Source organism: Podarcis gaigeae (assembly GCF_964106915.1).
Source record: "Podarcis gaigeae genome assembly, chromosome: 2".
NCBI lineage: Eukaryota > Metazoa > Chordata > Lepidosauria > Squamata > Lacertidae > Podarcis > Podarcis gaigeae.
The window spans coordinates 7,202,929-7,215,342 of NC_139679.1; the positions used below are offsets into that span (position 1 = coordinate 7,202,929).

Sequence of the window (12,414 nt, forward strand, 5' to 3'; positions counted from 1 at the left end):
GACTCTGCTTCTTCAGCAGCTTAGAGAGATTTTGCAAAAGGTCCCATTATGTTGCGCAGCAATGACTTTGCTACATCAAAGCAACCTTTCATCTGCAGGCAGCACGGCTGATAATTAAGCCTCCCAACATTTTTGGGTGTGTGTGGAGACCATAGAACCTTAGAGCTGGAAGGGACCCAAGGGTCATCTAGTCCAACCCCCTCATTATCTTTGCTAAGAGGTCTATAAACTGAGATGCAGAGGTCGCACAGCCAACTGCCGACAAAACCAGGAAGGGGTGTCAACTTCAAATCCCAACTTCTTGATATCCGCGTCATAATTACAAGTCTAGTTTCCTCCATGTATAAAAAGGGGAAGGTGGAATCAGCCCTTTAATACAGCATTGTAGATGCTGTAAAAAAAAAAAAAAAGGCCTTTGTGAAATCCCTGAAACTCTTTTTCATCTACCAGGTGATCAGCCACCAAACAGTGTGGATGAGCACATGGGGAGTTGGTTCCCTAAATGTCCCAAGCTAATAAATGTCAGAGAATTTGCTTTCTCTTCCATTTCAATGCTGGCCAAACCCAGCTGTCCCAAACAGATATAAAGGGAGCATTTCACTGCAGTTAACCACACTACCTCTGCCTCTTTTGCTTTGCAGTTTCGCTTCCCCCTTTCTTCTTCCAACTTCTGCTCTCCTACGAAACCATGTCTTGCCACTCAAACTCTGCATGTGGCCCCAGGAATTTCAGCTCCTGCTCAGCTGTCCTGCATCCTGCAGGTCATGCTTCCCGGATGAGCACTTCCTGCTCTGCTAAGGTCACTGAGATCAGCTATGGAGGAGAGGGTCATTTTAGTAGCAGGAGCCTGGGTGGCGCCGGTTCATGTGGCCCCAGGATGGCTGCCAACAGTTGCCTGCCTCCGCGGTGTGGATACAGCTGTCATGGTGCCAGCACTGGATACGGCTATTGTGGTACTGGATACGGCTATGGTTTCAGGCGCTCTGGAGTCTGCCCACCCTGTTCACCTGGCATCACCCCCGTCACTTGCAACGAGACGCTGCTTCAACCGCTCAACCTGGGGATCGATGCCACAGCCCAAGCAGCAAAATGCCAAGAGAAGAATGAACTCCAGTTCCTCAACAGCAAGTTTGCCTGTTTCATTGACAAGGTGAGTCATGGAAGGGCTATAGCTCAGTGGTAGAGCATCTGCTTTGCATGCAGAAGGTTGGTCCTAGCTTCAGTCCCTGGCATCTCCACATAGGACAGGAATGTCCATTGCCTTGGAGAGAGAGACTGCAATACTGACCTTGCTGTACCAATGGTGTCACGGTCCGGGTTACAGGCAGTCGGAGTCCCGGCTTGGTATGTCGGGACCGGGGTAGAGGTCGGGAAGCAGGAATCAGCAGTCCAGGGTCAGCAGTCCAGGGGTCAGGAAGCCAAGAGTCCACAAATCAGGAAACCAGGATTCAGGAAGCCAAGGGTCCAAGGGTCAGGAAACCAGGAGTCAGGAAGCCAAGGGTCTAAGAGCCAGGATGCCAGGAAGCCAAAGCACAGCTAGGTGGGTAGCGTGTTGCTGTGGCAAAGAGCCAGAGGGAAATGCTGGTCTTATTACCTCTCCTGGCCCTTGACACCAGGTGCTACGCGTCTTCTGTCAAGCCTCACCTGTGCGGCAGTGCCTTGCCCTTCCAGGCCAAACTCAGGAAGGCCCCAGTCCTGCGAGGCCCTACCAGTCACAGGGCCTGGCTCCTGCACACACTCCTGACAAATGGTCTGACTCTGCATAAGGCTGGTATGTTCCAAAGAGTTTGGCAGGGAATGTATACAGAATGCTTATACCTGAGATTGGAAGATCAAGCATCACTCTTTGGATATATTTCAGAAGCAGCCAAAGTCATAGATGATCTGAATCTAAACTGGCCTGTTACTTGTGGCGGGGTGGAGGAGGCAGGTGGCATCTCATCAACTTCCTCTGTGTGTTGTGAAGACAGTGCCACAAAATGCGCTGTTGGAGATTGATCAATATGTCTTTTCAAAAGGAGGAGAGAAAATAGAGCGCCGTTGCACTCGTGTAGGTTTCCCAGAGGCATCCAGTCGGTCATCAGGAAACAAAATGTTGGACCAAAGGCCTTTGTTCTGATCATCCAACATGGCACTTCTGACATTTTTCTGCATATAGTAGGGCCTGATGTCCTCCAGATGCTGGACTACAGCTCCCATCATCCCTGACTATTGAGCAGGCTGGCTGGGACTGATAGGAGCTGGAGTACAACATCTGGAGGGCTGCAGGCTCCCCATTCCTGATACAGAGGATAATGGTAGCTAAATTAAGCCTGCTAGATTAGACAGGCCTTTGATCTGACCCAGGTTGCTCTTCAGCAATTAGCACTGGGATAGCAGATCAAGCAGGCACAGTCTTCTCCTCTATGGGAAGACCCGTTGTATTGCTACTAAAATGATAGTCATTGTTTCTCAGTTTGCACCTATACCTATAACTCAGCACATGCACATTTTATGCAAATGGGTGTCCCTTATTTAGTGATGCATTTCTTCTTATTTGGCAATGAGCATGTAGTCATTCTACACCAGCAGGGCTTTTCTTATGCTTTCAATGGTGAGGTGAATGTGTGCAACTTTACAGTTCTGCAAAACCCACTGAGCTTAACGGGACTCAAGCACGCACCTGGACCCCTGGAATGACCCTCTTTGCCTTTCATATTGGAATCAGTTCTGATTCAGCCCTAAAATTAAACACTCCTGTCCTGATGAGGGGAATTATTGTTTCCTTTGATTGACAGGTCCGATTCTTAGAGCAGCAGAATCTGATGCTGAAGACGAAATGGGACTTCTTGCAAGAGAGGAAGTGCTGCAAAAGTAACATGGAGCCCATGTTTAATGAGTACATTGCCAACCTGAAGAAAGAGCTGGAGTGCTTGGAATGTGAGAGGGCACAGCTGCAGGCGGAAATGAAAAACTGGAGTGACACCCTGGAGTGCAACAGGAAAAAGTGAGTGAGATCCATCATCTCAACCTACTAGCAGAAGGACGTGCTGAAATGCAGAGCCCCAACCAGACCTGTGCAGTACAAATGCAGTCATAAGCTACATATGGTGGCCCACCAGCAGATCAGTAAATGGTGGCTACCTCTGGTCATGCCTCTTCTGGCCTTGTGTGAAATCTTCCTTGCCAGCTGTGTGACACATCTGGAGTCCTGATCATTACAGAAGACATGGAGGGGATGGAAGGCAGAATGGGCAAGAGAAGCCACAATTCTGTCTCATGTGCCAATGCTCTGGGGCAGAGACAGGGAACCTGTAGCTCTCCAGATGTTGTTGGAATCCAACTCCCACGTGTCCCGGTCAGGGATGATGGGAGCTGTAGCCCATCAGCATCTGCAGGGTATTACATTGACTAGCCCTATAGGCCAGCTCTCTCTTTTGTGATTTGTCAAGCCTAGAGTTGACTCAGCATTAAGCAAAGTCGGTCTTCAAAGATCCTCCCAAAATGAACATGAGCAGAATAATTTTGGATGAGATATGCACAAGTACCTGATAAGCAGCACCTGTAAATACCATATTTTTCCATGTAGAAGACTAGGATTTTTTCCTTAAAAATAATGTAAAAAATTAGGGGGCGTCTTATACATGGGGCCATCTCCCCCAATTTTCTTAAATATGAGTCCCCCAAAATAGGGGGCATCTTATACATGGGGGGCGTCTTATAGAGGGAAAAATACAGCGTTTCACTCTTTGCCTGGGTTGCCCCTTTACTTTAAAGATCTTGTTTCATATGCCCAAATCCCCTGATTTTTGTTACATTTCTTTTTGCATGCATCTACTTGTTTTTATGCTGCTATTTTATTGATTTTCGGTTTTCTTTTTGTTTTAATGAAATTGCTTGTTTTATTTTATACTGTAAATGGTTTACAGGTTTTTAAAATATCAAGCAGTCTGTAAATGGTTTTATAATAAATAAAATAAACATTCAGATGTGAGGCTAAACTGTTTCACTTACCTCATCAGGTTCGAAGAGGAGTGTCACCACCGCACATGTGCTGAAAATGAGTATGTGACTATTAAAAAGGCAAGTGGCAAGTCTTCTAAAATATGGCATTTGTTTCTAGACCCAAGTGGGCTTTAGCACTATTCTTGTCCTAGCACCTTGAATGGTAATTGTTAAGAGTCAAGGCTTCTTATCAATATTTCCCCATTTCATTCTCATGTTCCTGTAGGAGGTGGATTGTGTTTTCATGGACAAGTCAGAAAAGGAGACTAAAGTGGACGCCTTGAAGAAAGACATCTGCTTTTTCAGAGCCACCTTTGAGGAGGTAAGGTACTCTCCCATTCCATACAGAGATGGAAAACCTGTGGGGTTTTTGGACCACAGCTCCTATCACATGTGACAGGTTGTAGACCAAAAGGCAAACACAATTTTGAATTGGGGTAAGAGCTGAGGAAGAAAACCATGTTAGAACTAGATAAGACAGACATATTCTTGAGCTCTCAGGCAGAAAGCAGAAGCTTTGGTGTGAGCCTCCATGTAGCTGAGAGAACATTTGGATTCTTTTTGATGCCAAGACCATCAACTAACCCTAACCCATTACTGCCCATGGTATTCAACCAGCTCACAATACAGCCAGTTCAAGGCAAATCAAACATTTCTTCAGCTGTGTGAAGGCCCCAACTATTCAGATGCAGCAGTGGGTGATAACAGCATGGTGGGTGTGGGTGACTTAGGCCAAGGTCTTCTGTCAAGGTTCATGGCACAACTTCATCATCTTGGGTGGAATAAAATGTGATTGATTAGAGGAGACTATGAGGTAAAGAGGAGCAGGAGCAGGAGGGGCATTCTAGACTGGGTTGAGCTCATGACATTAAGGCCATTTTAGTGCAAATCCCCCACACCTTAAATCATGCTCACAGAATAATAGGAAGGTAGTATGGGTGGCTGACCTTTAGCACAATAGGCTCCCATCAACTCTTATCAGGGCAGCTGAAGATTCAAAACCAGCCTGGTTCTGGCCAGTTGTTCTTGACCTCCCATCATCCCTGGCCTTGCTAGCTAGGGCTGAATCCAGCAACATCTGGAAGGTGTTGGCTACCTCTGTCCCAAACAGGCTATCAAAAGCATCCTCCCACATTGGCTAGAGAACATGGAATTTGGGTATGGAATCAGGTATATTCAAAGGAATTATTCCATCCTCTCTGAAAAGCGCAGGCCAAATCTGGAGGCAATTTCATGAAAGTAAAACTCCATAGTATTGACAGGCCGTGTTCTGTCCCTCTGACAGGAAATCCGCGAGCTGCAGTCTTGCATTTCGGACACCTGTGTCACAGTGCAGATGGACAACAGCCGAGGCCTGAATATGGACTGTGTCATTGAGGAATTCCGGCGTCGGTATGAAGATATTGCCTCTCGGAGCCGGGCTGAGGCTGAAGCTTGGTGCCATTGCCAGGTGATCCCTGTGGTGGAAATATCTAGCATGCCTTAAGGCAGGAATGGGGGAACTTCTCTGATTCCATGCAGTGGACATACAGCTTCCACATTTCTGCCTTCAGCAGTGGAGAGTTGTGACCTTTGCATTTTGCTGGGTTTAAGACAGAACTGTGTTTCCCACATGCAAAGATGTGTACAGTGTCAATCAACTGGAGAAGAAGGGGGAGGGAGAACAACTGGTGGCTGGGAGGAACCATTGGGCATTGGGACCTGGCAGAATGAGGCACTGCAAGGAGAACAGATTCTCCTGTGGATGGGAAGCACAAGATAAGACAAGGAAAATGAGTGATGGTATAAATAGAAGTGGCTCGTGGTATGGGACGCAATCTAGAGAAGGGAGTTCCCTCAAGGATGGGTGGATGTCAAAGGATGCTCTAGGGGTGCTGTTCAGTTTCTATTGTTTTGAAGTCTCTCCCTTTGCTGAAGCTATTTGCCCTGATATTCATTCACAGCCTCCTCTCTAGAGGGCTTTGGGGTGGGGCCTTTCCATCCACTTCTCCTTGCCTCTATCTCTTCCCACTGAGGCCACATACATTGGCTACAGCTGCACAGGAAGGGCCGGGCTTCTGAGGGGGAAACAGGGGGGTGATTGTGTGACTTCCCCCACCACACCCGGCTTTCAGTGGTTCCAACGTCTTCTCTTTTGCCTTAGTATCAAGAATTGAAAACAACTGCGGCCAAACACTGTGACAACCTGCGTAGCGTCAAGGAAGAACTTAGTGAGCTGACCCGGATGGTCCACAGGCTGGAGGCAGAAGTTTCAAATGTCAAAGCCCAGGTAAGATGGGACAGTGTTGACTTTTGGAAGTCACAATTGTGAGGTTAGCTGCAGATTAGAAATGTGCAATTGAAGTATCACAGCTGCTTACCAAGGAACCAAGTGACTTCAAGTTCAGTCGAGCAGGAATTTTCTTTGATCACAACAGATCACTACTGGGTACAGAGTTCAGCATGTGGAACAAATGCTACTCTCATCTTTTAAAAAAAAAAAGTTCCAATTTTTTAGTCCTCAATACTGCTTGAAAACAATTCCAGGTAAAATTGTAGGAGATCAGATGTGAATAAATAGTATGGGGTAGGGGTAGGGGTGGGAATTCTCTTAAATGAAACTAAGAGTGTTAAGCTTAGTTAAGCAGACTGTCTCACCAGAGTGGTGCATGCTCTAGTTATCTCCCGCTTGGACTACTGCAATGTGCCGGGGCCACATAACACTGGTCCTGAGAGATCTGCATTGGCTCCCAGTACATTTCCAAGCACAATTCAAAGTGTTGGTGCTGACCTTTAAAGCCCTAAATGGCCTCTGCCCAGGATACCTGAAGGAGCGTCTCCACCCCCATCGTTCAGCCCGGACACTGAAATCCAGTGCTGAGGGCCTTCTGGCGGTTCCCTCATTGTGAGAAGTGAGGTTACAGGGAACCAGAAAGAGGGGCCTTCTCAGTAGTGGCACCCGCCCTGTGGAACGTCCTCCCATCAGATGTCAAGGAAATAAGCAGCTATCCTATATTTAAAAGACATCTGAAGGCAGCCATATTTAGGGAAGTTTTTAATATTTAATGCTGTATTATTTTTAACACTCAATTGGGAGCCGCCCAGAATGGCTGGGGAAACTTAGCCAGATGGGTGGGGTATAAATAATAAATTATCATCATCATCATCATCATCATCATCATCATCATTATAGTTAGGAAACATGGTTCTGAATTAAGCCATTGTTCTTTGATGAGAGGCAGAGCAAGGGGTGGGAGATTTATTCAGTTTTTATGCATACCAAAGAATAGGACATTAGAATTGATGGACCAGTGGCCTGATCCAGCAACGCTCCCCCCCCCCCCGCCCCTGTGTTTAACCATTTTGAAAAGGAAAGATCACAGTGTGGGAAAGAATATACAAAGCAATAATTAACCTATCACTTCATCAGCTCGCAAAATCTCCAGGGGAACTCCTGAATTGTTGTGGAATATGCAGAGAAATTATTGGTGTCCCTCAAAACCACTCCTTCTAGTTCTTTAGAGTTTGCAACTAATAAGGCATTACATTAACTAGGCAAACCACAGTCCAGGGACCAATGTAGCTGAGTTCATGTGCTGTTATGATGCTGTTGCCTTTGCCACCACAGAAAGCAAAACTGGAAGAGGAGGTGGCTGCAGCTGAGGAGCGCGGGGAGATAGCTGTGAAAGATGCCAAATGCAAGTTGGCTGAGCTGGAAGATGCCTTGCACAAGGCCAAGCAGGATATGGCCTGCCAGCTGCGAGAGTACCAGGAGCTGATGAACGTTAAGCTGGCCCTGGATATTGAGATTGCCACCTACAGGAAGCTGCTGGAAGGAGAGGAATGCAGGTGAGCCCCATAGGACTGGGTGAATTAGCACACCAGCTGCACTGCAGCACAGTCTAGAGCCCACCAAGCACAAAGTAGCACACTAGCTATGTATTGTGTACATGAGGCTGGATAAATGCATTGTGTGTGTTTTTTGTGCCCGCCCACAACTCCAAAAAGGAGGATATCAAGCACCTGGAAGAGCGTAATGCATGGTGCTCAAAGAGCATATGTTATTGGGCAACTGATATAAGTACAGTAAATAAATATATATCATCAATAAAGAATAGTTGTATGGGGCATGCTTGACTCAATGGGACAGAAGTTGTTCGATATCACTGTTAAGTCTCCATAGGAGAAGGAAACAGATGAAATCACTAAACCATTATTGAATCCTTGTGGATTTGACTAAATCGTTGCAGGCTTTTAAGAGTTGTTTTAGTTCCTTTAATAGCAATCTGCAATGCAGAAGTACAGCAGGCTAAGTTTTCCTATCACTTCACTTGCCAAAAGTGGAGGCTGGCCCATTAGGGTAACTTCAGCCTTGCAGAAATGGATTTAGACACTAGGAGAGGATACATTGTTCAGTTATTATCCTTCCTTGCCGGTGGAACCAGCAAGGAAGAGTGACAGTGGCACTTAGCAGCTGCCTTATACCAGATCAGACTGTTGGTCTGCTCAAGTCTAGCGCTGCCTACTCTTGAGAGCCTCAGGAGGAGATCTTCCCCATTATCTATTACTCAATTTTTTTAAAAAAAAGAAAAAGAGAGGCAAGCTGGAGATGACAGGATTCGAACCTGGGGTCTTCTGCAAGCAAAGCAGGTGCTTCCCCATTGAGCTACAACACTCCCTGCTCTGCCCCATGGTGCCTTAGAGGGTATAGGAAGAAGCTATGGGTGAATCATTGGTGGCCATTGTCAGAAAGCCCCAGAGAGAGGTCATGAGATGAGAAACAAGGGGGCAGGATCATTCTACATCCTTCATGTGTGATATCAGGCCAAGATTTTTCAGTCGATGAATGATGCATAGCAGTGGTGGTGATTTCCTAGCAAAGAACCCATTTATTTACCATTTATAATAATAACAATAATTTTTATTTATACCCTGATTTGCTTTTTAGGTTGGGTGAGGGAGAATGTGCTGTGAACATCTGTAAGTATTCTGACGACCCCCTTCTTGGGTGACATTGGGGATAATGGTTATTAGAGAAGTGAGATATGACCATGTTTTCATCATGAGCGGGGGGGGGGGAGTGGCAGGGGCCCAAGCTATGAGAAAATGCATTCTGTGAGGCCAGAGAGTTGAAGGCCAGACAGTGGTGCAATTAGATAGGTTTAGACTCCGGAACAGTGGTCTTATGGGGGCTCCTTAGTTGGTACTTAGGAGGACTCCCCTCGTTAGGGGAAATGTGCATATTTTTTTAAATTTTACCGTCATTATGACATTTCTGTGTCCCACCTCATATGAAAACCCTAGAGCGGTTCAGAAATATGAAGATACAAAATACACGCCCTTAAATATCAAATTCATTAGGTGTTGCTCCAAAATGTGGGGGCCCTGACCTCTGCCCTAACATCCCCTCCCCCTGGTCTCCTAGAACCAGTAGAGGTATGAAGAAGGCAGAGCAAATACAGGCAAAGTCTCAGATTGCTTGGGAAGCACCAAGGGGAGCAGGAGGCTTAAGGAACTGTAGGAAGTTGGGGACCTTCAGTCCTCACAACTGCCCCATTGGGGTAAGATCTACCAGGAAGCGTTGCTCTGCTCACTGGGCCTGGTCTCTCGAGCTGCCTTGTTTCTTTGAATAAAGAGTTAACTTCACTGACGCCATGTGATTTATTGTTGGTCTGCTCCTGACAGTTTTGTGAGTTCACACAGTTATGGAACTCACTCCATGGAAGAGAGTGATGGACACCAACTTGAATGGCTTCAAAAGAGGATTGGACAAATTCATAGAGGATAGGGATATCAATGACTACTAGCTATACGAGTTATGCTCTCCCTCAACAGTTGGAGCCAGTAATGTTTCTGAATACCAATAGCTGGGAGCCAAAGGAGGGGAGAGGGCTCTAGTGCTCAGATCCTGCGTGCGGTCAGGCATATGGTTGGCCACTGTGAGAACAGGATTCTGCCTAGATAGGCCATCGGCCTGATTCAGCAGCCTATTCTTATGTTCTTGTGACTTGACCTCTAACTACCATGTTGCTTTTCTCCCTCTGCCACACCAGCTGTGCGAAGGAGCCAGGGTGCAGTTGTGTGCGACACCGACCCACAACCTGTGTGTGGGCCCCGCGGCAAGATCACGACAACCTGTGGCCCTCGAGTGACAAGCTGCGGGCCAGGCAGAGATTCGTGTGTGGATGCCATGCATCCTTGCAGGGATGGGGTGACGTGTGTTCCTCTCTGTGGCCCACCTTGCGGAGAACCGTGTCCCCCTCCACGGGGTTTTAGTTGTGGGAGTGGCAGGGGCTCCAGTGTCAAGTTTGTAGCACCTGCTGGCTACTGCGGACGAAGATACTAGGAAGGGCAACAGGCAGCTGGCACACCGGATGACCAATAATGGCAACCTCCCCCTATTACTGCCTACCAATAGCAAATACTCAAAATAGCAGATTTGCCAAACAAACCCCTTTTCAGATGTTACAAATGCCCTGCTGTCAATCTGATATTTATTCAGAAATACTAAAGTGATGGCTCCCACCATACATTTCTACAAGCTGTATGAACTACCAATTTTGCTTAATGACTTGGCTGTTGCGTGTCAAGGTCCCCAAGCCACCCCCCAAATAACTCACAACGCACACTTAATTTTTGTTTAAGGTTTTTGGCATAATTTTGGCCACAACTTTATTTCAATACAATACCGTGAGTGGTTGTTTAGGCATTGCTTAAGACTATCTGTCCCCCCTGCCTGGGGATAGAACTGACTTCCGGGCACCACCGAAAGACAGTGCGGGGGAAAGCAAGTCGGGGAGAAATGGAGCTGAGTCACAGACCCTCAATTCTCATCCGCATGCTCCCCGAAGGCTTGCCGGCTCTAGTCCCATTCCAGGGATTGGACGAAAAGATGGTAAGCCCCTGGATTCCTTCAACGGAATTCTCTTTCCGCAGCAACCATGGAGGGGCAGGCCCAGCCTAACCCCTCCTCCACCAATTTATAACCAATGCCTAACCGCAACCTTACAAGTTGTGACGATTTGCTACGCAGTAGGCAAAAACCAAATGGCCCAGCCAATCAGCCAGATGGACAAAATTCCTACCAGGCCCCTGCCCCAATGGCAGACGACCCCATGACAGGCATAGCAAGGTCAATGCAACAACCCCTTACTCAAGGGTGGGTGGGCGGGTGATCCATTGCACGCAGCAAAGAGAAAGCTCCAAGCTGCGAGCAGAGTATTTAAACATTTTACCCCACCACCACCACCACCAAAATTGCTGCATAACTTTTACCCCAGCAACCCAGTGAACCAATCACTGCCCCAGGCCATCTTTAGAGACCCTGCCTGGTAACAGAGGGGTGGCTCAGCAGACCCCACCGCAACTCGTGCTCTCCATGAAGGAGAACACGCTTTGCAGCACAAATGTGTCTTTTTGGTAGCTATAGTAAATTGGCTTAGGTCCACAGAACACAGCTGTACCATCTATGGATACTGGGAGCTATTTTGCAATTTTCACCCTCCTCTTGCTATTGGATGGCAGTGTCTCCCTCCATCAACCTGTCAGTCTGGCTGTGTGGTTTCAGTCTCTGCGCTCCTACCAGCCAAAATAATCACTTGAAGCCCAAACCTGATCAAACAGCTTGTCTTTCCAGGACATAATACTTGTGATTAAGTATAAAGATGGCCAGAAACTGCTGTGTGGGTGAAAACATACATGTTATTGTTGTTTAGTTGTTTAGTCGTGTCCGACTCTTCGTGACCCCGTGGACCAGAGCACGCCAGGCACTCCTGTCTTCCACTGCCTCCCGCAGTTTGGTCAAACTCATGTTGGTAGCTTTGAGAACACTGTCCAACCATCTTGTCCTCTGTTGTCCCCTTCTCCTTGTGCCCTCAATCTTTCCCAGTATCAGGGTCTTTTCCAGGGAGTCTTCTCTTCTCATGATGTGGCCAAAGTATTGGAATCTAAGCTTCAGGATCTGTCCTTCCAGTGAGCACTCAGAGTTGATTTCCTTCAGAATGGATAGGCTTGATCTTCTTGCAGTCCGTGGGACTCTCAAGAGTCTCCTCCAGCACCAGAATTCAAAAGCATCAATTCTTCGGAGATCAGCCTTCTTTATGGTCCAGCTCTCATTTCCATACATCACTACTGGGAAAACCATAGCTTTAACAAAACAAAAAACTCCATGGACAAAGACTACAGAAAACATACATGTTCTTTTCTAAATATTCCAACTGGCATTAGCATAGAAGAATGATCAATTTTCATTCCCTATAACAAGGATGGATAAACTTATGGCCTTCCAGATGTTGCTGGACTACAGATCCCACTGTCTTTGCCCACTGGGGCTGATGGGAATTGGCATCCAATAACAATTTGAGGGCTGCAGGTTCTCCATCTCTGCCCTGCAATGTGCATAAAGAGACAAGTGTGGCCTTCTACCTCCAACTGACTGCCCTAAGTGCTTCT

At 47.0% G+C, this 12,414-nt stretch overlaps 1 protein-coding gene across 1 annotated transcript; it reads left to right on the plus strand.

Annotated features, from left to right (window-relative positions):
• Positions 1-877: 877 nt before the first annotated feature.
• Positions 878-10,309, plus strand: LOC310839562 (keratin, type II cuticular Hb3-like; the record flags this gene model as incomplete). Its single annotated transcript, XM_083728196.1, has 10 exons — positions 878-1,150; positions 2,778-2,986; positions 4,002-4,062; positions 4,211-4,306; positions 5,270-5,434; positions 6,128-6,253; positions 7,592-7,812; positions 8,912-8,943; positions 10,017-10,140; positions 10,240-10,309. The coding sequence occupies 10 exons, from the start codon at positions 878-880 to the stop codon at positions 10,307-10,309; spliced, it is 1,377 nt and encodes a 458-aa protein (XP_083584322.1).
• Positions 10,310-12,414: the final 2,105 nt, after the last annotated feature.